The sequence below is a fragment of the Lagenorhynchus albirostris genome, chromosome 10 (genome assembly GCF_949774975.1).
Source record: "Lagenorhynchus albirostris chromosome 10, mLagAlb1.1, whole genome shotgun sequence".
Lineage (NCBI taxonomy): Eukaryota > Metazoa > Chordata > Mammalia > Artiodactyla > Delphinidae > Lagenorhynchus > Lagenorhynchus albirostris.
The window spans coordinates 761,301-787,361 of NC_083104.1; the positions used below are offsets into that span (position 1 = coordinate 761,301).

The 26,061-nt window shown below is 67.7% G+C and overlaps 2 protein-coding genes across 2 annotated transcripts in view; both read left to right on the forward strand.

Moving 5' to 3' along the window:
* Positions 1–503: 503 nt before the first annotated feature.
* On the forward strand, positions 504–11,157 carry LOC132527427 (uncharacterized). The gene is made up of 8 exons (XM_060163079.1): positions 504–523; positions 674–856; positions 1,874–2,182; positions 2,277–2,451; positions 7,366–7,522; positions 8,980–9,169; positions 10,602–10,685; positions 10,791–11,157. The coding sequence occupies exons 1-8, from the start codon at positions 504–506 to the stop codon at positions 11,155–11,157; spliced, it is 1,485 nt and encodes a 494-aa protein (XP_060019062.1).
* PLXNA1 (plexin A1) overlaps positions 10,245–26,061 on the forward strand; it is a 44,975-nt gene continuing 29,158 nt past the window's right edge. Inside the window, exons 1-3 of the mRNA XM_060160963.1 lie at positions 10,245–10,370; positions 15,868–17,125; positions 18,845–19,027. Coding sequence (XP_060016946.1) covers positions 15,890–17,125; positions 18,845–19,027 — 1,419 coding nt within the window. The 5' untranslated portion in view covers positions 10,245–10,370; positions 15,868–15,889. The remainder of the gene's footprint in view (positions 10,371–15,867; positions 17,126–18,844; positions 19,028–26,061) is intronic.

Consider the following 26,061-nt stretch of genomic DNA (forward strand, 5'->3'; position numbering starts at 1 on the left):
CGCGAGGGGAGCAGGTCCTCGTCGGGACGCAGCAGGGGAGCGGGCCAGCTTCCTGACAGGCGGAGCTTGAGTCCAGCGCCGGGTGGAGGGCTCCGGGGCAGCCAGAGGCTGGGAGAGAGGGAGCCCAGATGGGGGCCGGGGGCGGGGCACAGACCGTGCACAGAGAGTACAGCTGGGGCGCAGGGCCGGGGGTGGGTGCCAGGCCGGGAGGAGGTGCTCCTGAGGGACCAGCGCAGTCCAGTCCCTCTGAGGGGTGTCGCCTTGGCCTTGGGGGTAGGTGGGCTCAAGTGGAGAGGCTTGCAGACACCTGGGGTCCTGAGTGACCCTCGGGGTCCGGCGGTGGGTCCGGGGCCAGAGCAGGCCGAGCCTCAGGCGCTGGAGCTGGCAGGACTGGACCTCACTGGGCAAGGGGAGGACCTGGGTGGTTTCTGGGTGTTTGGCTTGGGTGCTGGTGATTCTGCAGACTGAGCAAGGGATGCGGCTCGAGAAGGGCAGGTGACGGGATGCGGCTCGAGAAGGGCGGGTGACGGCGGGGCTGGGGTGCGCTCTGCTCGGTCAGCGCCCACCTGCCCGTCCTGAGGCGCCCTGCCCGCACGGCTGCACCCGCCCGCCCAGCGCTGTGTGGGCAGCAGGAGGGGGACGCCCGGCTGGTGAGCCTGGTTTCCTGCCGCAGTTCTCTGGAGCTGCGAGCCGGCGGTCCTGATGCCGGCCTTGCAGCCCCGGCGCATCCCCCGGTTCTCACGTGTGGAGCTGGAGGTCCGTGGGGCTTGTCGGTGTCCAGGGGCTGGACAAGCTGCCCACAGCCGAGTCAGCCCGACTGCACGTCGGCCAAGGAGATGCCCCCCCAGAGGTCCTGGTCAGCTTCCCCAGCACACCGGGGAACAGTCAGAAACACACAGCAGCCCGGTGGGTGGCAGGGCGCCCAGCGAGCGGCCCTCTGCGAGGTCATGGCTCATTGACCCTAAGTGACATCAGAGCCACCCTGCAGCCGGAAGCTGCCGAGGCCCTTCTGAGACTCGGTCGGAGCCCGTGGCGTCCAGGGCCGCGTCCAGCTTCCTAGTCTCAGGCCCTGTTCTCCCACCCAGGAGGCAGCCTCGGAGCGCCTGCGTGTGCACCTGTGCCTGTGTGTGTGTAGGTCCCTGTGTGTGGGCAGACGTGTGCGCTTGTGCCTGTGTCTCTCACAGGCAGCCAGCCGTGCTGTCCACTTGCTCGTGCCCCTGGCTCCCTCCTGGACCTCAGCTCGTTCCCCGGACTCCCCTGGCGCCGGAGCCAAGCTTCCGTGGCCTCCCCTACTGTGGCCGTAGGGCTGTGTGTCCGAGCGTCACTTTGGTGGGGGGTTGCGTGTGCTCAGGGTGCGGGCTCTGTGTGCACGTGTGTGGGCCTTCGTGCGCGACGTGCCCACGTGTGGGCCCGTGGTTCCAGCCCCTGCACGTGGCCATACGTGGCAGGAAGTGGGGCCTGAGAGAGCGTGGCACAGGTGAGGCTGTGTCCAGTGGGTGTGGACCTCGAGGCGGGCATTCTGGGCCCAGGCCCCGGCTGTGTGACTGTTGGGGAGTTATACCCATCCTACCCCGGGGCTGGGGATTAAATGTCATGACGTTGGCTGTGACATCCAGGGTCCAACCAGGAGCCAGAAAGCACTGAGTCTCTAAACAGAGGAGTTGAGTCCAGGGTGTTGGCCCCAGAAGAGGTAGAGGAGCTAAAACCTCGGCTGGGATGCTGTGATAACCCAGAACTTAGCAGAGCATGAGGCTCCCGTCGCCCAGGGCCGGAGGGACAGAGGGAGGGCACAGGCCACCCAGCGGAAGCGGCTCAGGGAGCTGGAACCACAGCGATGTGGCCGCGGCCCATGCCCCCTCCTCCCGCCCTGCAGCCTTCACAGGCGCTTCTCCCGGGGCCGTGTGGCAAGCGGCCCGCGGCCAGTGCTTAGCAAGTGTGAGAGCAGAGGGCCCGCCACCCAGAACCCCGCCGGCGCCGAGCCTTTGACCCGAGTCCGCTCCCCCTGGGAAGTCGCTGTGCTCAGGAACCACCTGGCCCGAGTCACACTGGAGGGCCAGAGCCGCATCCAGCGACCGCCTGGGGGAGCGGCCCGAAGGCCGGGCTGCCGCGCCGCGGCCCAGAGCAGCCCAGCTGCGCCTCCGCCCTCCGCTCCCTCCCCTGACGGGCAGGTGCCGACCCCAAGGTCAGTCCCTCATGGAAGTCCTGCAGGCTCCTCTCTGCCTGGGAGGCCCGAGGAGCTGACCCTGCCGTCCTCCCCACATCCGGGTGCTGGGAAGCGACGTCGACACCTGGTCGGTGCCCCAGGCCTTGGTGCAGCGGGAGAGCCGACCTCGGACGTCAGTTGGCGAGGCCCTCGGGAGAGGCCCGGGCAGCGGCCGGAGGGGGCTCCTCCGGGGAGCTGGGCCCCACTGGGTGTATCATAGTGTCAGTGACATCGGCAACACGCTGGAAGTAACGAGGTGCCTAGCAGCAGAGGACGTGTTAAATAAAACGTGCTCCGCCCGCCAGCTGCGTGGCCACTGACGGCGATTCAGCCTGGAGCGTGAGTCCGTTTCAAAACCCGGTCATGGCAGCTGCGTGAGCCCGCTGTCTGGAGGGACAAACACCACCTGTACACACGTGGAGATAAGGGGCGAGGCCAGGGCGTGCCCACCGAGACGTTCCCGTGCTTTCCTCGGGGGTTTAGGATCACGGTGTGTTTTGTTAGGGCTTTCGTAATCCACTGTATTTTCTGTTGTTCCACACGGACCAGAACGTTGTTCTAACACCACCGCCCCCCGCCCCGCCCCGCCGGCTCGGAGCCTCCCAAGGCAGGTGGCGGGTGCAGCCTCGCGCCTGGGCGTGGGTCCAGGGTGCCGGCCCTCGCTTCCCGCCGGCTGTCGGGCCCAGGGGCGACCCCTCAGCAGAGCCTGGATCTCCCTGAGCAAAGAGCTTCCCGCCTGCTAAGGGGGCAGTGGGGGTGTGAAGCCTGCCGGAGGGACGTGGGGAGACCAGGCAGGGTCCAGGGTACGTCGGGGTTGGGGGGCGGGGAACCGAGGCGGCAGGAGGGGTCTTGAAGCTACTCAGACGAGCGTTGGCCGCGAGTCATGGCCCTGGCACGGGAGGTGCAGCGCTGAGCAGACGGGAGACCCTCCCCCGGGGGGCCCGGAGGTCGCTGGGGAGACGGACCGGATGAAATCCAGGCTAGAGGGTGTCACGCAGTGGAGAAGACGTGGGGCCGGGGGGCCAGGAGCGAGGGCTGCCCGCACACACCCACGCCGCTGCCTGTCTGCCCGCACCCAGACCAGGAGCTCCGCGCGGCCCCGGCCCGGGACCCCGCCCTGCCAAGCCCGGGTCGCGCTTAAGGAAGACACTTCCGCTTCGTACCTGACAACCTGCCTCATTAAATTTAATGGGCCGGTTGTTCCCGTTAAATAAACATCAACTAATTAGGAAAAACATATTTGCTGAGGTTTGGCTGTGGAACGGATAAACCAATTACACGGTTATTCCGCCTCAAAACACACGCGGCCATGAGGAGGGTGCACACCACAGCAGGGAGGGCTGGTGGAGCCCGGGGACTCGGAGGCTCCCCACCGCAGTCCACCTCCTCCCCAGGGCTTGGTGGGCCCCCAGAACGTCACCCTGGAATGACACTCCAGGCTCCTGGAGCGCAGGGGTCCGGGCAGGGTGGACCCAGACGGGCGCCGACTCCTGCCCTGCACGAGCCAGGACCCTGCAGCACGAGGGACAAACCCCTACTCGACTTGACAAGCGAGAAGAGTGCTGGCTTGTGTGACAGAAGGGTCCAGAGGACGGTTCAGGCATAGCTGGATCAAGGAGCCTAGACAGAGGCACCAGGATCCGGCCGGTCTCCTTCCACCTCAGCCCTGCTCTCTGCCCTCGTCCTCGGGCTCCAGGAAGGGCCCAGGGACTCTTGCCTTCCAAAGAGTTTCTCTTTCCCTCTAGGTCCAGCTTGGGGGTTACGGGCAGACAACAGACCCCCCTCGAGCTGACACAGGAATGTCAGAAACCTCTGGGGAGCCCGGGAAACATGAAAAAGTGCCCCACAGCCTGGATGCATCAGGGAATTGCAGAGAAATACCCACGCGATGGCTGGAGTTGGAGGCCAGACAGCGCAGCTGTGGGTGCTTCTGCTGGGTCGACACCCCGAGATGAGGGCGTATGTCGCCGTGAGGGTGACGTAGGGTTGTTGGCACGGCGGCAGCCTCGGCGTTGGAACCACCCAGGTGTCCAGGGCCAGCGATGGGTGCCCTGAGGTCCGTGCTTCCACGAAGAAGCACAAACCGGAGCTCCCGGAACTGCCTGGACACACCTTAGGCATCTTGTCAGCACGAGAAGCCGGGTGGAGAGGACTTCCCACCTGACCCTGGCAGCTCGCAGCCAGGGCCTGGGTGCAGCCCAGCAGGTCCCCCGCTCAGCGTCCCACAAGGCTGCCGTCAGGCTGTGGCCAGGTGGGCTCCCCTCCCGCAGCAGGGCCAGCGGCGGAGCCTCTTGGAGACCTACAGGAGTCCAGCAGTATCCTCCCCCTCTGCTGTCCTATCAGAGTCACACAGCAGAGTGACTCACGGGGCACCTGGCGTGTCTGCCTCGGAACTGGGTGCTTCCACTTGTGTGACCTCCGAGAGGGAGAGGGAGGGGTCCCGAGGCGGCTCTTGTGGGATGGCCTGCAAACCCTGTTAGTGAGAAAAGAAGACGTGCAAAGGCGGTTCGGAGCAGGTGTACAGGTGCCTCTTTCAGCAGACAGAGAGGCGAGAATGTCCTTGTGCATGTTGCTGCCAGGACGCAGGAAACTGGGGACAATTTTCCCTCCCAGGAGGTGACCTGGGGGCCCAGCAGGGGGACATACCTTTTCACTAGGGGTCCTTTCGTGCACCACTTGGATTTTTCTTTTTACCATGAGCATAATATTTTAATAATTAAAAGGCCTGTTTTAATTGTTTAAAAACCCCGAAAGGCCAGACCTCTTGGAAGGTAAAGGACTCTGGAGCAGCTGTCGCACCAGAGGGCTTGCCCCCTCCTGGCCCTAACGTTACAGTGAGCAAGGGGGAGGGGCGTTCAGTCACACGACTCCAGGAGATCCAGCGAGCTGCCAGGGTTGTCTTGGCCAACAGGTAGGGAGAGCACACCTGAGAATTGCAGAGGCAGGCAGAGCTGAGAGAGATGCCTGGTGACGTGTCTGGGCCTGTGGATCCAACCATGCCTGAAGCTCAGACCTCCTTGGACCTTTCAGAGAAGCGAGTCAGTGAATGTGCTGCTGGATGAAGCAAAGCTAGGTTTTCATCAAGGCTTGTCCTGTCCTCTGTCTATGTCTGGTGTCCACTCTGGCTGTTAAACATTTTGAATGTCACCTCTGGTGTTTGTCCCAGAACAGCCCTGCCGGCCCTGGAGGAGGTTTCCAGTGAGCCAGCCTATTTGTTCAGGGCCCAGCCCCCGACCGGCCCCTCTCTGCTGCCCCCTGCTCCTTGCAAGGCCTGTGCCCAGGATGGGGAAGCAGCATGGCTGACTGTTGCCCTCCCCACCAAGGACACAGAAGATACGGGCTGGCTCTGTCACACTCCCTGCCAGGGGCCCTGTGACGGCTCTCTGTGGAGGAGACCCAGGCCCAGAAACAGATGGTGATGTCCACGCTGAGGTCCAGAGCCCACGAGCCCAGGGCTGCTGCCGACCAGGCGGTGGGCTGGTGCTTCAGGAAGGCTTCCCTAGAGAGGAGGGGCTGCCCCGGGGCCACGGGCAAGGTCAGCAGGGTGACCTCGTGGGCGCCGAGGAACAGCATCACATGCAGAGCTCGTGGTAGATTGGGGAAATCAGAGATTCCATCTGTGACAGAGCGGGGCGGGTGCAGGAAGGGGGTGCCCAGCGGGCTCAGCATGTCCCCTGGGCACGGGTTCCTGTGCCTGGGTTCCTCGCTGTGAAAAGGGACGGTAACAGCCCCCCCCCGGCCGGCGGGTTGGGCTGGGGATGGAAGAGCTGTCGGGAGAGCTCCCTGCCCCGTGTTTCTGTGGTTCCCACAGCGACCCTGGGGGCGATGCCATCTGCCCCGTGACCCAGAAAGCGCACTGAGGGGTGGGCACGTGATGGGAGCGGAGCCCGTGTCTCTGCCCCGGAAGGCTGTGCTCTTCTGAATGGGGCCCTAGTGGCACAGGGACGTCCTCCAGGGGAGGGTTTTGCCAGAAGGGGTGACACCGAGGGGACCGTGGGTGGTTTCAAAGCCTCCCCAGAAATTCCAACTTACCTCTCCATTGCTGTGCTCACCCCGAGGCCGACTGTGCCCACGGGGCAGGCAGCCACCGAGGGGCACGTGGGACGGGGCAGGAGGCGGGTCTGTGGCTGAATGCTGGGGAGGCTCTGTCCAGCCGACTGGAGGGCCGGGCCTGCCCTGCTGCATCCCCACGTCCCCGCAGAGACCCTCAGAGGCGGTACACGGTGCTGTTTGAAGCTACCGGATTCAGGGCGATCTGTCGTGCGGCAGAGTGAATACGCAGACTGGTACCTTGTGTCCCCACCCTGAGATGAGGCCCTGGCTTCCTGGGATCTCCCCGCCCCAGCCCACGCTGGAAATACCAGGGCGTTGGTGCTGTCGTGACTGAGTGGGTGGGGCCAGCCTACAGGGAGCCGGTAGTGTCCCTGAGGAGGTGACATGAGCTCTGAGCCTGGAGACCAGGAGACGAGGGCGGCTGGAGGCAGGGGGGCGGCGGCAGGGCAGCCCCAGGACACCTGCGGGGTCTCTGCCGGTGGGACATCTGCCGTCTAACCTGCTCGTCCACGGGGCCAGCTCTGCTTCCGGAGGTGGTGGCGGCAGCAGAGCTGGGCCTGGGTCAGAGCAACAGCAGGGGTACCCTCTTACCTTCTGATTGTGAAATCATCATCATCTACAGTAACAGTAGCTTCACGAGAAGTTGGGAAGATAGTGCGGAGGCCCCATACGCTCTCCTGGCCTCCAGCATTCACATCTCAGGAGGCTGTCGTACAACGTGGAAACCAGGACGCCGACGTCCACACCAGGTGTGTGTGAGCTCTGGGTCCCTCATCACAAGTGGATTCCTGGAACGGTCACCGCGAAGGAGATACAGAACCAGCCTTCCCCGCCCCCCAAGCCACGAATGTGTTCAGCACCACCAGTCTGTCGTTTCAGAGATATTCCAAAAGGGTGGATTGTGAAGCGTTGGGTCGACTCTGCCCTCTCATCTGTGTTGTTTGCTGCCTCCCGTGGCTGGAGCGCGTGCAGGGTGGCACGTAGGTCAGCGCGTGTCTGATGCTCAGCGGTAGCTGTGGGCTGTAGGCTCCGCTCCGCAGGAGAGGGGCCCAGTCCCGCGCGCAGCCTTTCCCTATTCCCCTGTCTGCACGTCTGCGCCCACGTCGCAGCTGTCCCAGGTGCGCCGTCTTCTGCGCTGGGACCTCCGATGGCGGGAGTGGCGGCGGCTTCAGCGCAGCCCCGGTTCTCCGACCCTCTCCCCCGTTGCTTCCTGGGGGGAGGGCTCCTGCCAGCCATTCCCTCTGCGTCACCTGCGCGTTGGCATCTGTCGGTCCTGCGGCCCCAGGCAGGCTCCATGGTGCTTGCTCTGACGGTGACTCTGGATGGGGTCCCGCACATTTGGGGGCCACGTGCTGAGCTCCTCAGCTGCATCTCCATCTGGGGTTCGCAGCTGGCCTCCTCTGACCCCGCGTGGGTGGGCAGACTGGGGGCTGCCCGTTACTTTGGGTGGGAGTCCAGCCTCCCGCTTCAGCCCACGGTGTTTCGCAGAGTGAGAAGGCCTGGGCTGCTTCCCCGTCCCCAGGTTCTCACTCCTGGGGCTGCGGGTCGCGAGGGCCACTGTGTCCCAGGGAGGGGGGAGGGGTGGCTTTTCCAGAGGCCACGGCCCTGCCGAGGGCATCCGTCCTCGGGAACATCTGTGAGCTGACTGTGAGCCCCAAGGCGACAAGCACCCACTCTGGACCTCCTGGGCGTGGCGTGCGCTGCACCAACTACAGACCCCTGGCCGGGCTCTTCCCGCTGGTGCACCTTGTTCCCTCCGCCCTGCCTGATAGCACGTCCACGCTGCTATCCGCGGGGCAGGTGCCCTCCAGCCAGCCCCTCGGTCCGGCCTGTCTCACTGTTTACATCCCTCACCTGATTGGCCCCTGAAGTCATCTCAGTTTGCAGCCCCGGGACAAGGTGAAGCTGAGGCCTCCAGGGCTCCGTGTAGTGGTGGGCAGGAGCTCTGCTACTGTCTTCTATACAGTGTAGTGCTGACAGTGACCTGGCTCTGTCCCCAGGGTCGGGACTCTCAGCCCAGGCTGGCCACCGCTGGTACTGAGTGGGGCAGAAAGCCCAAAGAGGGCTCACGGGTGGGGAGGGAGCTGTGGTCAGGGAGGCTTCCTGGAGGAGTGGGGGAGGGAACTTGGGCCTTGAGAGATGAAAGGTTGCAGTGGGGGCACTCCTGGTCAAGGGCACAGCATGGGCACAGGCCTGAGGCGTGAAGGCATCTTTGGAGCAAGAATGCTGGGCACGTGGGGGAGAAGGTAGGCAGGCGGTGGTCCGCTGACACCACGGGGTCCTGGGTGCCCTGCCTGTCCTGCTTTGGCCTACTTGTTTTAACACCTGCACCTGGACTTTCTCTGGGGGACCACCCCCGGCTCTGGAGAGCTCCCCGTGCCAGCCAGCCCAGCGTCAGGTTCTACCCCCAGCCAAGGTGACTGGCTCAGGGGGGCCCTGTGATCCAGCCCACTTCATGAGGGTCCATTCTGGGAATATTCTGGACCTATTGGAAAGAAGCACCTGGGGCTACAAAGGCCACTGGGCACAGAGGCTGGGTGGGGGGGGGCCCTGCAGAGCCCACAGACGGGGAGGCAGCACCATGACCACGCTTCCCTGCTACTCACCTGAGCGGCCCTGGGAGCTCGGGCCCAGGTGAGGCTTGTCTCCTGGACCACAGCACCCGCTGGGGAGGGCGGGGTGGGTGGGGATGCGCCTCCGGGCTGAGCCCCATCCTGCTCTAGGGGACCGCTCTGTGTACATCCCTCCATCGGCCTCACTGCGACGCCGGCCCCCGACAGACCCCCGCTCCCATCTCCACCCAGCGGCCGGCGTGGGCTTCCCAGAATGCGGCAGTGACTGCGGCCGCCCCGTATGCACGGCAGCTGCCGGGGGGCTGAGGCTGGCGGCACCCACCCCACGGGGTGGGCAAGGGTAGGCCACGGGGACCCAGGGCGCTGCACACGCAGGGCTAGCCCCGGGTGTGCATTCGCACACACGCACGTGTCCGTGCGTGCACACGCCATGGGTGCAGGGTGGCGGGCTCCGTGTGTGAAGCAAGCCCCTGGAGGGTCTGCCCAGGGGGGGCCCCACCCTGCGTCCTCCCTCCTCGCAGACCCTCCTCCAGCCGCATCCCTCTCCATTTGTGTGGAAAGCTGCGTGGGGAGGGGCGGGCGTGAGCCGGCGCATCTTCGGGGCAGGAGGTGACAGGTGGGGGTGAAGGCCAGGCAGGAGTCAGGGCCACCCCCAAGGGGCTGAGGCTACCCCGAGCCTCTTCCTCCTGCCACATCAGCGGTGGGGTTCTGCCTCGAGGAGGGGAGAGGCCCCCCAAGTCTACTTCTGCACAAAGCTCTGAGTCACAGAAACGCAGAAACGGCCCTGGCATGGCTCCAGAGGCAGGAACACTAGAGGTTCGGAAAGGCCCTCCTCCCCCGCCCTCCCCCCGCCCCCCCCATGTTTCTGGTTCTAGGAATTGTTTTCCCTGCCTCGCCACACACTGCCTGCCCTCCTGGAGGGTGACAGAAGCGAAACCCACACAGGAAACCCAAGGAGGAAGAGCCCAGTGCCCGCTGACTCATTTCCCTCCTTGTGAGGTGGGATGGGGGGGCGCCTGAGCTGCAGTCCCCACCCCCCATGAGCCCCCGCTGTGGTTCCCCCTCCATCTGCACCCGGCCGGCCTCCTCAGGGGCAGGGACCCACTGTGCAAGGCTTTTAGGAGCAACAATTTGCCATCTTTGCTCCAACCAACTGCGGTGCTGGGGTCTCAGCCCTGTGTCCCTGTTGGACTGTGGGCTTTCCTTGTCGATCCTTGGCAATTTCTCATAAATCCTGGATACGCAGCTTTTGTCAAGTGTACGTGTGTTGCAGATGTGTTTTCCTGAGTCCTGGCTTATCTTGATATTTCCTTTCCTAACTTTTAATGAACAAAAATAACCAACATTAAGGTAGTCAAATTGACCCGTATTCTCTTTTATATATCTTTGATCTGGGGTTGAAGAGCTCCTTCCCTGGCCCAGGGTCACGAAGACAGTCTGCTCCACTGTCTGGAGTGCCTTTGCAGGGCCCACCTGGATTGATAGTGCTGCGTGGTGCGGAGCGTTGCCTCATCAGGTCTCCTCTGGGGAGCGGACCACAGGTGAGGAGCAGGGGTGGAGGAAGCCGTGTAACCTGGGACGTCTTCAGAGACACTCCTGGGGCTGGAGCTGGCGGGTGCGGGCCCCGCGGAGGCTCTGAGAACCGGTGGGACTGCTGTGCTTAACCAGCCACGCTGGGATCCGCGCACCTTCGGGGGACGCCGCAGAGCAGAGCGAACGGCCCGCCTGCCCGTCGGCCACTCGGCCGCGTCCCCACGTCCCCACGTCCCCAGACGAGCGCGGCGTCCCGACAAGCCAGCCACGCCGGAGCCACAGGAAATGGAGAACGACCAGCTCAGAAACCGGGACGCGGCTGCGTGAGGCGGGGAGGGGCGGGGGCTCACCCGGGCCTGCGGGGGTCCCTCTCCTAAGGGGTGACCTCCCGGCTCGTGGCCACCCCCGCGGCCCTCGCTGCGCCCCAGCTCGTCCTCCCGCACGGGCCCCCGGCCCTTTGGTTGTTTCCATGGCTCCGGCCGCCTCGCCTCCCCTCGGCCAGGTGCCCCTGTGGCCTCACCTTCGGGCGGCTCTGGGGCGCGCGAACCGCTGCGGGAGCGCGGCCACGGGGATCGCGTCTGCCCAGCCGCCCAGGCGAGCTCGGACCCGCGCCTCCCGGACCCACTGTCCGCCCCGCGTCGCCCCGCCGCCCGGCCCCGTGCCAGCCCGCCGGCCTCGTCCCGGACCGCGCGCCCCACGCCCCGCCGCCCCCTGAGGACCCCGAGCCGTAACCGCCGTCCTCGGCCGTATCTGGACCAGGTTCCGGCAGCTCCTGGCAGCGGCGTTGCCCTTTGAAGCGAGCGATGGGCTAGGGCGGTCGGCGGGGATCGAGCGCCCCCTGGAGGCCCCCGAGAGCCCCGCCCCGCGCAGGCCCCGCCCCCGCGCAGGCCCCGCCCCGGCCCGGCCCGCCCGGGCGGCGCATGCGCGCGACGCTCCGCGGGCAGTGAGAGCGAGGCCGGTCCGCATCCGCGCGGCTGGCGCCCCATTCATGCTGGGCAGCGGCGGCGGCCACGCAGTGGATCCCGGGCGCGGCGGCCTCGGCCTGGGTGGCCTGCGAGGCTTCGGCGGCCCCGCGGCGGGGCGGGGCGGACGGCGGCGCGGGCGGCGGGCGGCGATGGCCGGCGGCGGGCGCGCCCCGGGGCAGCCCGTGAGTAGGGGTGCAACTTTCCCCGCAGCGGGGCGGGCGGGGGTCCGGCGGGGGTCCCACGGTGGTCTGGGCGCGGGGCGGCCTCGAGCCGGGGTCCGGGCGCGGGGCGGCCTCCGCGGGGTTGCGGGCGGGCGGGGGTCGCGCGGGGGGCGGCGGCGCGCGTGTCCGCGCCCCCGCGTGTCCGCGCCCCGCGTGTCCCTGCGTCTCTGGCCCGGTTCACGCGTGTCCGGGCGCGGCCGCGGCGCCGAGCCCGCGCGTCCCCGCCGGGCCGGGATGGGACCCTGCCCGCCGCGCTCGCGGGGCCGCGCCGCCTCCTCCGGGCCGGGCAGGGAGAAAGTTCGCGGCGGCGCCGCCGAGAGGGCTCTGCGGCCGGACCGGGCCGGCGGAGTGCGCTGGATCTCCGGCGCCGGCAGGCCCGCGCGGCCGGAGTGGGCTCCGGTCCGCCCAGGCCCGCAGGCCCGCGCCGGCTGGGAGGGGCGGTGCGCCAGCCGCGCGCCCGGCCTCCTCGCCGCCCCGCGCGGGGCCTCTCCAGGGTCAGCCGCTTCCCGCGGCCGCTCCGAGGGCTGCTGCGCAGCCCCGGGCCTGGTGGGCGGCGGGGCTGGCGGCGACGGGGCGCGATCGAGCGGCCTCGGGGTGGGGATTGCGGCTCCGGGTACCCCCGCCCGTTCCGAGACCCTAGGGGATCCCGGGAAGGGGGCGAGAGGGCCAGAGGGGCTCCGGTGGCTGCCTAGAGCCGGGAGCTGCCCCTGGCTCATCTGTGGGGTGCTGGGGCCACGCCCCTTGAAAGAAAGAGGGGTGTGTGTTGGGGGACGTGGACCGAGCCTCTGCCCGTGAGCCTGGGCTCCGGTAGCGCGGCCGTCCGCGCTGCTCCACCTCCTTCCGAGCTGAGGCTGGTTCTCTGGGTCTGCGCGGGGGTGGGCTCAGCCTTTGCTCCTCCGGCCCTCTGGAGGCCCTGGGCCCTCGGGAGCTCACCCCAGGCAGGTCCCCTGGCTCCCTGCTGGTTTGGGGTGTGCAGGAGAGACCAGGTGCTGCGCCAGGCAGCCCAGAGCATGCCCGGTCCTGTGCCAGAGGCGGACTTGGAAGCCAGTGATTCCCTTCAGGGCCGGGCAGCACGTGGGCCTGGGAGGGGGCCCTGGAGGCCCCAGAAGGGCATTTCAGGCAGGGGAGACAGCTCTGCCGAGGCCTGGCCCGCCCCGGTGTGGCTGAGGTGTGTGCTTGGGGGTGGGAGCGGATGAGGGCTCTGGACAAAGCAGACAGCCCTTTGCTGGCTCCTGGCTGTGGCTTGTGTGTTTTAAGCTCCCCCGCACCCCTGAAGGTCCCAGCGTCTAGAGTATGGCGTCAGGAGGAGAGGACCCTCAGGGAAACCCGAGGGCAGGTGCTTTTTCTGTGAAGCAGGACTCCAGTGGCCCTGGATCCTGGTCCTGTGCATGCTGGTCCCATAGGGCAGGCCTAGAGGGGGAGCGGGCGGCTGGGGACCACCTCCCGGGGCCTCTGCTGGGGGAGGTGGGGTGACTGGGCAGCTCTTGGTCCCAGTTGCTGACAAGGTACCTTTGGGTAGGAGGGCCGTGTCTTCTCGGTCCCCCACATCTCAACCTGTCCGTGCCCCGGAAGAATCCAGATCTGGTGGGGCGGGGGGCGGGGGGGGCGCAAGATTGGGGCCGCCCCTCCGTGAAGAGGCCTCTGAGGGCCTTTGTTTCTCAGGGCGAGGAGTGGTGGTGGCCGCTGGGCCCGGGAGAGAGCAGGGGATGACGCTCGCTCCACGCTCTGCTGGGCAGCTGAGCCCGTCCTGTGCAGGAGTGGAGGCCACTGTGCCGGCCCGTCTGGCCTTTCCCTGCCCTGCGCACCTCCAGTCGGCACACCCGGCACCAGGCCGCTTCTCCTTCCCGGTCTGCTTCTCACTGGCCAGGCCCAGCCCGCTTCCTGTGCCGGGCGCTGCGGTCACTCTCACCACCCTCTGCGTGGTCCAGCAGGTTCCACCCCCGGCCTCTGCTCTGGCTCCTCTGTGCCCAGGATGCCCCTCCCCCGCCAGCTCTGGGGCCTGGTCCTTCTGGGGCAGGTGGAAGGGGCTCCCCAGACCCCAGCGCTGCTGCTGCTTCACCACCCCCCCCACCCCAGCCCGGAGCGTGCATCTGTTGCTGCTCCCCTCCCCCAGCCCAGCATGGAGTGAATGCATTTTCTCCTGGGCAGACCGGAGGCCTGTGGGAGTCCAGGTCCCTGTAGGAGTGCTGAGAACTAGCTGGGTGACCTTGGGTGTATCTGAGCTGCGGGCCCGTCCCTCTTGGGTAGGGGCAGTCACCCAAAGTCTTCAGTGGCCCCTGTGAGGTGGTGGCCGGGAGGACTCAGCCCCAGGCCTGGTGCCCCTTTCCTGGCTGCAGCCCCGTGCCTCTGGCTGGTCCTTTCGGGCAGCTCTGTTGGGGGAGGGGCAGCAGGCCCCCGGCCAGGCTGGAGTTTGGATGGTGCTTCTTCAGCTGGGTTCCTCCCGTTTAATATAAAAAGTAGGGTCCGTAAATGCGTTAAGACGCATATAATTACCCCAGAGGAGGGGAGAGCCCAGCCCTTGGTAATTGCAGGCCTTCTTTGAACTGATAAACGGTGAGTGATTCATGCTTTCTTTGGAGTTCCCAGGCTGTCAGCCCAGGCCTCACCGCCACCGGGAGGAGCCACCAGGTCTGCCCTGGGCTCCTGAGCTGGGGGCAGGGGCCGCCTGCGAGGTACCGGGCGGCCATAGTTCCTGGGCGGCCATAGTTCCTGGGCTGTCTGGGCGGAGATCTGCAGGAAGGCAGCTGACAGCCTGCTGGGGGGGCCCCTGCGGGCAGCACAGCCCTGTCCCCCTACTGCGGGATCCTGGCCAAAGGCCCGCATTTCCTAAGCCTCAGCATCCCCCTCCCCACCACCTGAGCAGAGGTGTAGGTTTTCAGTGGCATCCGGTGAGTGGGGAGTGAGGACACAGGGAGGGAGCAGGTCCTGCTTTGCAGGACCCAGTCGTTCACTCTTTCATTCACAAGTGCTGGGTCCTGGGCCGGTCTCTGGGGTTCAGCGGGAAACCACAGAGCCAGGCCCTGCTCTCGTGGAGCTGCCACTCTGGTGGGGAGAGCATCGGGGAACAATACGTGACAAAACCGTTAGCAAGCACCATGTCACAAATTAAACTGGGTGACTGAGAGGGACGGCTGCTGCCTTCGGCCAGCAGGTCGAGGGCTGTGGGCAGGAGGCCAGAGGAGCCCTGTGCTGCAGGGGCAGACGTGGGGGCCCGGAGACCCACAGGCTCTGGGGCCAGTTCCCAGCCTGGACTTGGCAGGAGGCACCTATCCTTTGGGCCTCGGCTTCCCCACCTGTAAAACGAGAGGCGTTGTCTGGGGGCAAAGAGCATGTGCTGCGCGCGCCAGTGCCTGCCTGCAGTGGGGACCCGGCGTTGCTGTGGTCGGTTTCCATCCAGGAGTGGGGTGAGGCCCCTGCAAGCCCGTCTGGGGGTGTGACCAGCAGAGCCAGGGCGGGACCCCTGCTGGCCCTGAGCGGGCACCCCCCCTCATCCGGGAGAGGAGCTGTCGTCATTACCATTGCACGGATCGGGAGACCGAGGCTGGCAGAGAGGAGTGGCCCCCAGCGGGGCCACGTGGCCGCAGAGCAGCAGGGTCTAGGTTTACCCTGGTGCCCGACTGCCAACTTCCAGGCTGCGGGGAGCTGAGGCTTTCCGAGAGGAAGTAGGGCCAGGGCAGGATTCGGGGGCCTCACGCACGGGGCGGGGCGCCGGTGGGCTGGGGGTGGGGATGGTGGGTGGGAGGTGCAGGGCTGGGGGCTGGGCCGGGGTCAGCAGGGAGCGGCCCTGGGGTCAGTGTGACCGGCCCCCCCTTCTGCGGGCCCCGCCCGAGCGTCCTTGTCTAGCTGAGAGCAGGACTGCCCAGGGCCTCGGGCAGAGAGGTGGTCACCCACCTTGGGAGCTTGGGGCTGGGGGTCTTGTTCCCTAAGGCGTGGGGAGGCTTGAGTCAGGGGGTGATGGCCCCCAGGTTTGGGTGTCGGTGGGGCTCCCGATCTAGACCCTGAGCCCTTGTCACCCGCCTTCTTGTTCTGGGTTCATTTTTCTCCTCCACCCGGCCACGGTGGCCCAGGCAGCGATGGAGCGTGTGTGGCCCGTGCTGCCCGCAGGTCCTAGGCTCGGTGTAGCCGCTTGCAGGGTTCCAGGCGGGGAGGTGTGCTTCCTGCACCTCGGGCTTTTCCTGGAGGGGTGGGTCACGCCCCAGAAGTGGGATGTCCCAGGGGAGGACGGGCGCGTGGAGCTCGGTGACGGCACGTGTGTGCGTGTGGGGGGGCACGCGAGGGCTGCTACCGCTTACACACTTTGTCCCCCGTTCTCCCCGCAGGGCTGAGGCTCCCGGCCCCGTGATGCGCATCCCTGCAGGACCTGAGCGCCGCAGCCCGAGGCCGCAGCCCGTCATGCTGCCGCCACGTCTGAGCCCACGGGCGCTGCCGCCGCCACTGCTTCTGCTGCCGCTGCTGCTGCTGCTGGGGGCCGCGCCCCGGGCGGGCGGGGGTCCACAGCCCCCTTTCCGCAACTTCACGGCCGGTGAATGGGCCCTCACCCACCTGGTGGTCCACGAGCAGACGGGCGAGGTGTACGTGGGCGCCGTGAACCGCATCTACAAGCTGTCGGGGAACCTGACGCTGCTGCGGGCGCACGTGACGGGCCCCGTGGAAGACAACGAGAAGTGCTACCCTCCGCCCAGCGTGCAGTCCTGCCCGCACGGCTTGGGCAGCACCGACAACGTCAATAAGCTGCTGCTGCTGGACCAGGCCGCCAACCGCCTGCTGGCCTGCGGCAGCGCCTCGCAGGGCATCTGCCAGTTCCTGCGGCTGGACGACCTCTTCAAGCTGGGCGAGCCGCACCACCGCAAGGAGCACTACCTGTCGGGCGTGCGCGAGGCGGGCAGCATGGCGGGCGTGCTGATCGCCGGGCCTCCCGGCCAGGCGCAGGCCAAGCTCTTCGTGGGCACGCCCATCGACGGCAAGTCCGAGTACTTCCCCACGCTGTCCAGCCGCCGGCTCATGGCCAACGAGGAGGATGCCGAGATGTTCGGCTTCGTGTACCAGGACGAGTTCGTGTCCTCGCAGCTGAAGATCCCCTCGGACACGCTGTCCAAGTTCCCGGCCTTCGACATCTACTACGTGTACAGCTTCCGCAGCGAGCACTTCGTCTACTACCTCACCCTGCAGCTAGACACGCAGCTGACCTCGCCCGACGCCGCCGGCGAGCACTTCTTCACGTCCAAGATCGTGCGGCTGTGCGTGGACGACCCCAAGTTCTACTCCTACGTCGAGTTCCCCATCGGCTGCGAGCAGGCGGGCGTGGAGTACCGCCTGGTGCAGGACGCCTACCTGAGCCGGCCTGGCCGCGCCCTGGCCCGCCAGCTGGGCCTGGCCGAGGACGAGGATGTGCTGTTCACCGTGTTTGCCCAGGGCCAGAAGAACCGCGTGAAGCCGCCCCGGGAGTCGGTGCTGTGCCTGTTCACCCTCAGGGCCATCAAGGAGAAGATCAAGGAGCGCATCCAGTCCTGCTACCGCGGCGAGGGCAAGCTCTCGCTGCCCTGGCTGCTCAACAAGGAGCTGGGCTGCATCAACTCGGTGAGCGTCCCGCGGTCCCGGAACGAGGCGCCGACCGCTCGTTGCGTGGTGCTCACCCTGCGCTGGGGGCCGCTGTTGGCCCGTCTCCCAGGGTCAGGGCTGCACCTGGGCTGCGGCTGTCCTGCCTGTTAGAAGACGGGGTGGCGTGACCGCGTGCACGAGCCCACGAGCCCCCGCGGCCGTTGGACGGAGCCCCTCTGACCGCGCGCCTGGTGCCCTTGTGGGTGCTTTTGCGGGCCCCATCTTGTCTCCATTTCAGAGACAGGGTTGCCCGGGGCGGGGTGACTTGCCCAGGGTACACGGCCAGTAAGGGGCAAGCTGGGGCCACACCAGGGTCAGGTGGACACCAGACACCGTCCTCCTTCTGGGTCCTGTTGATAGGCTCTTCTGACTCTTGCGCTGGGCGCCTGGCCATGCACCTGACCTGGGAGCGGCCCGAATGCCCGGGGGCTGGGCGCTCAGGAGCCGGCAGTCCCATCTCTAGGCCCTGACGGGGTCCTCTAGGGGCCAGCTGCTTTTTGAGGGGTGTCTCTTGCACACCCCCAGGCAGTAGGACCCCTTGTTTCTCTGAGTAAGGTCCCAGGCTCAGAGGGGCTAAGGGACTTGTTCAGGGTCGCTGGGTAGAGGACCTCCAGTGCCAGGCCTTAGACCCTCTGATGCCGCTGCCTGGGACGCGCTGGTGGCCTGGGGACAGCCCGGCCCCTCCCTGGCCTCAGTTTTCCCATTTCCGTCCTGGTTTGTCTTCAGGGCAGTGTGGGTTGGCCCTTCTTTCTCACATCTGTTGCTGTGTGCGGCGGGGCCCCATCGTAGCAGGGCTGCCCTCCAGACCTCGGCCTCGGGTGCACAAGGCTGGTGCATCACCCATCCTCCCCTCGGCCTCTCGAGGAAGGTGTTTGATCTCCATCGTATAGGTGGAGAGACCGAGGCTCGGAGGGCCAGCGCTTGCCGAGATCGCCGTGTGCTCTGCGCGCCCTGTGCCACGGCTGGTCCCCCCTGCCTGGGCCTGGTCCCCACGGCCCCCCGCATCTCCCCTGGCCCCTCTTCCCCTGGCCCAGCCCTGACCCCGCCTCCTGTGCTCCTTCTGCATTGGTGACCTCGCGCACTGCAAACCTCAGACCCCCAGCCTGCTGCAGGGGAGCCGCGCAGACTCCCTCCCCCAGCCCCCGGCGTCCGCCCTGCCCTCCCAGGCCCTTCTCCGGAACCTCACTGCTATCGATTGTTTCCTCTCTGACCGTAGCCATCTCCTTTCAGCCAGCCCCTCCCTTTGTCTTTTAGGTGTAACGCTGTGTCCTGTCTTGAATAAGCCGTCCTAGTGCCCCACCAGTCCCCGGCCACTGCCTGTGCGGCCTCACTGTGCAGCAGGCCTGGCCCCTCCCTGCCCACACCCAAGGCTGCCTCTTGCCTGCTCCCCACTCAGCGGTGGACGCAGGGCCTGTGCCTGGTGTGTGTGAGAGGTGCCCACCCCCGGCGCCTGCTCCTGGGCCTCGAGCGGCTTCCAGGGCCTCAGTTTCCCCATCTGTCAAGTGGGTCCAGGAGTCCCTGACCCGTGCCCCCCCCCCCGCCCAGGCCGCTGCCCCACGTGTGGCCTGTGCAGGCCTTGGAGAGCGGCCCCTGAGCCCCCGCCCCAGCCTGGTGAGGGGAGCCGGCCGGTGCTGGCTGCGCCGCCCCGCAGGGCCCCAGGCGCCTGGCCTCACCCCTGACCCTCCCCCGCTCCCGCAGCCCCTCCAGATCGACGACGACTTCTGCGGGCAGGACTTCAACCAGCCGCTGGGCGGCACGGTCACCATCGAGGGGACGCCCCTGTTCGTGGACAAGGACGACGGCCTGACCGCGGTGGCCGCCTACGACTACCGGGGCCGCACCGTGGTGTTCGTGGGCACACGCAGCGGCCGCATCCGCAAGGTCAGCCCGGGCCGGCGAGCGAGCTGCCCCGCTCTGTGCCGTGGACGGGGCGGGGACCTCCAGGGGCTCACGGGTCCGGGCCTGAGCGCTCCCTGTGGGCTGCTTCCGCGTCCGGCCCGAGGCCCTGGCTGGGCGTCGGGGCCTGGTGACGCCGGAGCTGCCGGAGCTGCTGGCCTTGCTCCCCACGGGTGTGGGCGGCGGGGGCGGGGCAGGCCTGTGGGGCCCCCTCCCCTCCCGGATCCGGTGTCTGCTGAGGCAGCACTCTGCCCTGGAGGGAGGCCGCATCCTGCAGGGAGACGGCAGGGCCGAGGGCAGGGCAAGGGGGCGCCCCGCCCCCGCTGGAGCGCCAGTGTTGGGGTGCTCTGGGGTGGAGGTCAGCTCCTGGGCCCCTCGTGGGCCCCTGGGACGGGCCGGTCCCGTGCTTCCAGGTCTCTGTCCCCGCCGGCAGGTGCTGGGCTGAGCTGGGCAGGGGCGGGCTTCCTGGGGCAGCAGCCCCCCACGGCTCGGCTGCTACCTGGTGGGTGGTTAGGGACCAGGCCAGGGGAGGGCCGCCCGGCTGTGGAGGAAGTTCCTGGGGCCCAGCGGGGTGGGGGTGCCTGGGAGCCCCAAGGATCAGCGCAGGGGCGGGGCCTCGTGAATGAAATAACAGCCCTGCGGAGGCTGCTGCTGACACAGCTCCCCAGCCGGCGTGCGCCCGGGGGTGGGCCTGGGCCCGGGGCCAGCCAGAGCCTTGCCTGCTCGCAGAGCGTGCGGGGTGGGGTGTCTCCCGTCCCTGCCATGCTGGGTGCCCTGGGAATCACGTCCCACCGCCCGCTGGCTCTGTGGCCTCTGGGAAGGGCCCTGCCCGCAGCCTCAGCTTCTCCATCTGTGAAACAAGCCTGAAGCAAGGGCTTCGGGCAGTGGGGGCCGTGCTGACCGAGGGCCCCCCGGGCCGGGTGCTGCGGAGTTCTGCTCACAGGACTTGGGGCCCCTGGGGTGGTGGCAGCCCAGCTCGGGCCCCTGCCACCCTCCGGGCCAGCCCCTGTGCCCCCCGTCCCGGCCCTGGTGTCGCATCCTGCCTGCGCCCTGGCTGAAGGGCACTCTCCCTTCCTAGGGGTGGGGCCTCACCCAGCTCACAGCTCGCTGCTGCCGCCCCAGGGCTGGGGGAGCAGAGGAGAGGGACCGTGGACCCCCGTGGGTGTGCGCTGGTGGGCTGTGCCTGGCGGGGCCTGCCCCACTGCGGCAAGAGCCCCCGTGGGGTTCGGCTGTAGGTGAAACACTTGGAGACCTTCCTGCGGGGCCCTAGAGCCTGTCACCTGGCTGCAGGCCGGACTCCAGGGGCTGGGAGGGGCCCTCTTGATGGCGGGTGGGCTGGCGGGCAGCTGGCCGGGCACCGTCTTGTCCCACGGGAGCCAGCCACCCTGTGAGGCTGGGGGAAGGCGTGAGTCCAGCGCAGCCTCCCTCTGCTGCCTGCCGGTCTCGCTCCCTGCTGCAGTCCCACCGAGGGGAAACTGAGGCCCCGAGAGTGGACCACGGGGGTGGCCTGGGCCCGCCTGTGAGAAGAGGCTGCTTCGGGAGTGAGGAAGCCACAGCTGCGGTCCCCTCGCCCCTCCGCACCTCCCCCGCACCTGCCTACCAGGGCACCGTCCACCCTGGTGCGTCCAGCTGGGCACCACACACCGTGTGAGTGGACGGCGCCCTTTCCGGGTGTGTGGGGTCGGCCACGCCCGGGGCGGCGCTGGCTTGAGGCTCTGCCCCCTCGCCCGCAGACCGGCCCCCTGCACCCCTCCTCCCTGCGCGCCCCTGCCCCGTGGGCACCAGGTCTCGTGGGTGGCCCAGTCCTCTTCTCTCCGGGCCTCCCTGTCCCGCGCTGGGGCCTGGGGTGGTGTGAGGGCCGGGGGGAGGGGTGTCCCCTCTCTGCCCGTAGGCCTGGGCTCCCTTCCCCTCGGCCCACCGGTTTCTGGACCTCCTGAGGTCCCCAGGCGAGGCCTCTGGCCTTGGCCCGCTAGAAGGACGCTGCTCCCTGCGGGCGCCCACGTCTCCCTGGCCGGGCCTGGCCTTCGGCAGCAGAATTCCCACCCCTGCCTCGTCCCTCTCGTGTCATCCTGACCCAGCCCGGGGGTGGGTGCAGCCGTGGTCCGGGGGCCGGAGCCGGGGCAGGGGGCGCTGCAGCCGGCACGGTGCCCCCTCCCTGCTGGCCCGCCTGGCTGCCTCCTCCGAGCCTGGGGCGGGCTGGGCCCTCGGCTCTGTCTCCGGGGTTGAAATCCAGGCCCTTCCTGCCCGGGCCTGGCCCCACCACGTGAGCCGCGAGCCCTGGCTCCCTGTCTCGTGTCCTTTGTCTGCCCCGAGCGGGAGCCTGGGCCTGAGGGCTCGCCTGCACCCAGGGACAGGCCCGCTGCGCTGACACACCCCATCCTCCCCACGTCCGGTCTTTCCCGGGCTTTAAAAAGCGACTGGGCAGCCCTAGGGACGTGGCTGGCGCTGGGCCATCTCCAAACGGTGCTGTGTAAAATTGTAGCTGATTAATTTAAGCGCTGCCCGCTTGAGCCGCTGAGGGCTGGCTGGGGTGCCCCGAGTCCGCTGCCCTTCCCCAGAGGCCCCGCCCGCCACCTGCCCCTCCGACCCCAACCGAGGCCGTCATCCTCCTGTGCTGACACCCCCAGACCTCCGCCCTGCCTGTCCCCTCCTGCGCCTCCGCTGCCCGGTGGCCTCCGGGTCCTTGGGTGCCCGCGGGGGAGTGGGGGGTTGGAGAACAGTCTGTGGACTCCTGCCGGGGCGCCTGCCCCGCGACTCCACAGCTGGCGGCATGGGCCTGGTGAGAGCGGTTGTCCGGCCACTGCTGCGGGGCCGGACTGCGCTGGGGACACAGCTGGCCCTGCCGCTTGGTGGCCGTGCCAGGCAGGCACGTGGCCCCGTCCCCCCAGTTAGCCGTTTTCCGAGAGAACCTGAAGATCTGTGTTGTGTGACGTCTCGATGGTTAAGTGTCGGCAGCTAATCTACGTCTTAAGACAGCATCGTGGGCCGGCCTGAGCGGCGGGGGTGCATCACGGGCCCAGGGGGCACCGGGCCGCGGGGTGGGCCCCGGGGCCGCACAGCTGGACTCCCAGGCTGGGCCCACCAGTGGGTTCACAGTGCTTGCTGCCTGTGCGGTGATCCCGTAGGGAGGAGAGACCACGGGCTGCGGTCTCAGTGCTCTGTCCCCACAGCGGGCCTGGTCGGGCCTGGTCTCCGGCCCCTCGGGCATCAGTGCTCCGCGGGCCTGCCGAGTGCAGCGCTCTGGGCCTGGGTTGCCGGGAGGGGAACGTCCCTTACCCTCCAGAGATCTCGGTCTTAGAAGCTGCCTCCTGGCAGCCCCTCCCTTCACGCACCCCCCCGCCCCCGCCCCAGGATTCTGAAACTCAGAGGCCCTGGAAGCCGAGTGGCTGTGGGTAGGTCTCTGCGTCAGGGCGGCCAGGGCGGCCTGTCCACAGGGTCCCTGCTGCGCCCCCGTCCCGGGCCGACGTCCTGCTTGGTGCGTCTGTGGAGACCCCTGCTCCCCAAAGCCCAGGCCTGTGCGGGGGTGGGGGGTGGGGGAGGCCCCGCGGCGCTGGGGACGCTGACCTGTTGAGAGATGTTGGCAGGGCCTGGCTGGGCCGCCTCCCCGGCCTGCTGCCTGCACCCCCTTGGGGCTCGTCTCGGGGGTCTGGAGGACGCGTAGATTTCCAGCATCCGCTCTGAAGGTTACTCACCCTCAGGAAAGCGCCCGGCCCGGGAGGTGTCACAGGAGAGCACGGCGGGCGCCTACTCGGGCGCTGCCCTTCCCGTGGGTCCCCTCAAGGCCTGACCATCCGTCCCTGGGCCTGGCTGTGGCCTGAGTCCCCCGGGACGTCGTCTGTCTTCCTCTGCTCAGCACCCTGCGAGACTCACCTGTGCTGTGCAGTCAGTCCTGTGCCGTGGGGGCGTCCTGTGCTCCAGACACTCTTGACGACGTCGCCTTCTTCTGGGTGGACGTGACGTTGTTTCTGTCCGTGTTGCCGTTTCCAGCACCCGGCGGTGGGTGGGTCAGCGGTCAGCACGCAGCCCACCTTGTGGACAGTTTTTGGGTCCCTGCGGCGCTCCCTGCCCGAGGAGTCATCGGTGGGGAGTGGAGGGGCTTCAGCCGCCTGCTTCCTGCGTGTCTCAGCTGCTGTGCCCGTGGGGCCCCGTGGGTGCACTGCCCCTGCCCACCCAGGGCGGGGGTCCCCGGAACCCGCGGGTGGCATCGCATGGTGCCCCGCGATGTTGCTGTGTCCTGGGGGACGTGATGTGGTCTCTGGCTCTCGAGGCTGGCTGGCTGCGGCAGCCTGAGCCAGCGGGCACAGGGACCTGTTGGTCACCCTGTGGGTCTGTCCGACCCACCTCAGCCCTCACCCCAGAGCCAGTGTTGCACCAGGGCACATGCAGTGACGGCCAGCGGGGTTGCCCACAGGGGTCTTGCCCCAGGTCCACCTCCCTGCAGGGTCTGGCTGGTCAGGCTTAGGCCCGGCGTCAGCACCGGGGCACCTTTGGAAAGAACGATGCCCTTGGGTGCAGGCCGGCAGTGGCCTTCCTGTGCCCGGTCCCCCGAGTGCCCAGGCTCAGGGCCAGCCTGGTGGGGGTGGCCTCACACGGCCCAAGGTTACCACCCACAAAGTGCAGGACCCCTGCCCCCTGGGCAGACAGGGCTCTGCCCTCCAGGGCCCATCTGCAGTGGGGTGTGGGAGCCCCTGGCAGCCCAGGAGATGGGTACGGAGGCCGGAACAGGCCAAGGAGCTGTGCAGTGCGCGGGAAGGGTGTTCTGGGTGTGGTGGACACGTCACTGGTGACCCTGCAGTGGTCATCAGAGGCTGCAGAGGTCAGGCCTGGGGACGGAGCTGGAGGACAGTGGTGGTTTTGGGAAAGTGGAGGAGGTGCGTCAGCTGCTGGTGCAGGTGGGGTAGAGTGGATGGGGGGGGTCTCGGGTTTGAGACAAGGACGTCTGGCCGGGTGGTCACTGCTGCCTGCTGCGGCACCCTGGCCGTGTCACTGCCGTGTGACGGAAGGCTGTACGATTGCTGCTGCCTCCTGGCCCAACTTTCTGCAGCCTCCAGAAGCAGGGGGACAGACTCCCCAGGACAGCTGTCACCTCCTCCCCCCTGGCAGGGCTCAGCTGTGGGGGCCCCCCTCCAAGCACCTCCCAATTGGGCTGGCCCTTCTGTGTTTAGGAGCCGTGAGTTTCTTAATTCTCACAGCTCCGTGAGTGGGGTGTCTGTGGGCAAATGAGGAAACTGAGGGTCAGGGAGGACCACTGCTTGCGTTGGTTGGTCCCTGCTCTCCCGTCTGCGTGTTGAGGGTTGAGAATAGGAAGGATGAGATTCCTGGGCCCCCACGCCCCAACCTTACCAGGTGTATCTGGCCCAATTACAACCATCAGGCCTCCTGCAAATCATGTTTTAATTACCTAATTACTGCCAAGAGGAAATTGCTAATTGCTTTTCCAGTATCAAATTCTTCCTGGCCTTTCTGAGGACGGACCCAGGAAGGGGCCTGGAACCTGCCCCCCGTCAGAGAAGGGGGGATGCTGTGGTGGCCTGTGAGGGGGTGGGGAGGGGTCTGGGAGCTGGACCCATCGGGCGGCCTCAGCCCCGTCCGGGAAGGAAGGGGTGGCAGGGGCTCCCGTCCCTTGTAGCCCCTCCCGGGACCACGCTGTCTCCTGGGGGCTGGGAGCAGGTTTGGCCGCTGCATCTACAGGAGGAGGGGGTGCCCGTGAAGTCCCAGCACCGCGGTGGCCTGCTGGCCGCTGCCCGTTCTCTGCCTGTCCCCCCACCCAAGGGCCTGTCCTACTCCTACCCTCATCCTCGTCCAGAGACCAGGAGTCTCGCTCAGCCAGGGCAGCCCCACTTTGCAGATAGACAGGGGTGGGCAGGACAGGGAACTTGCCCTTCCCGGTAGGGGCCGAGCTGGGCAGCCCCCTGCCTCCGGGGGCTAGGGCGCGTGCCGGCCTTGGCATGCAGCCTGGACGGCCCAGACATCCTCCCTGGTGCCCACACCCGCCCTCGGCCCAGAGAATGGACCCTTTGTTGGCTCTGGGCTGGACAGACAGCTGACCTGGCCGGGCCATCAGCTGCCTGCCCGCAGCCGTTGGCCAGGGCTTCGCAGTGGTGGGCATGGGTCAGCCAGCTGGCCCAGCCTAGGGCTGGGGCCTCCAGGGCCAGGGGCCCCTGTGCAGAACTTCCTGTCTGCTGGGCCCTGGGCCCCAGGGTCCTGCTGGCCTGGGGATGCTGAGGGGAACCCATTCCCTGGCCTGTCTGTGGGGTGCAGTGGGCCCGTGGTGGCGGTAGGTACACAGCCCGTGGTCAGTGCCTTGCCTGACCCTGGCTCCCAGAGGCTGCTGGGGCCCAAACCCTTCGTGGGGGCACTGACAGCCCTTGTGCCTCAGCTCAGAATCCAGGGGACTCCCCCTTGTACAGAGAGATAGGGACGACCCCGGTGGAGAAGGGAGCAGGTCCAAGGGTCTGGGTCAGAGCCGGGCTGGGTGGGTTTCTGGGCCGGCAGGCATGCCAGGGCGGCTGGACGGCTCCGCTCAAGCCGGGGGACCGAGCTGGGTTTGGGGAGGGAGAGCTCTCAGCTGGTAGTGGAGAGTTCTGGTGGTCGTGGGGGGAAGGTTTGCAGAGCACAGAGGTGACAGCTGGAGGTCAGGGAGGACACCAGGGAATGAGGAGTCTCCTGCCCAGGGTGGGCCGCCCCAGGTGGGTGGCCCTCGAGTGACCGCTGTGGGCAGGGGTGTGGCGTCAGCACGCGCGCTGCCAGTGGTGTGTGTCCCGCTGTCCTGCCAGCTGCTGGGCCCCGTACCCGCCCTGCGCGCCCCTTCTCCCCGGAGTGCCCTCCTGCTGGCCTGCCGCATCCCTCCTCCCACTTTTGGAGCAGACTCCGCGTCCCCAGCTGCAGCGGGCGGTCTGGAGCCCGGGGTTTCTCTGGCAGGTCCTTGTGGGCCTTCGTTTACCTCGGTGCTGCCTGGGCCCTGCAGCCCGAAAACCAGGCTCCGTGGCAGGTGTGTCCCGAGGACTGGCCGAAAGCCG

Excerpts from the sequence above, each read along its gene's own strand:
- LOC132527427 (XM_060163079.1), top strand. The coding sequence starts at position 504 with ATGCGGCTCGAGAAGGGCGG. Across the intron at positions 857-1,873 it reads ATGCCCCCCCAGAGGTCCTG|CCTTCACAGGCGCTTCTCCC; the intron begins GTCAGCTTCCCC and ends CCCGCCCTGCAG. Across the intron at positions 2,452-7,365 it reads ACATCGGCAACACGCTGGAA|CTGTCCCAGGTGCGCCGTCT; the intron begins GTAACGAGGTGC and ends CCCACGTCGCAG.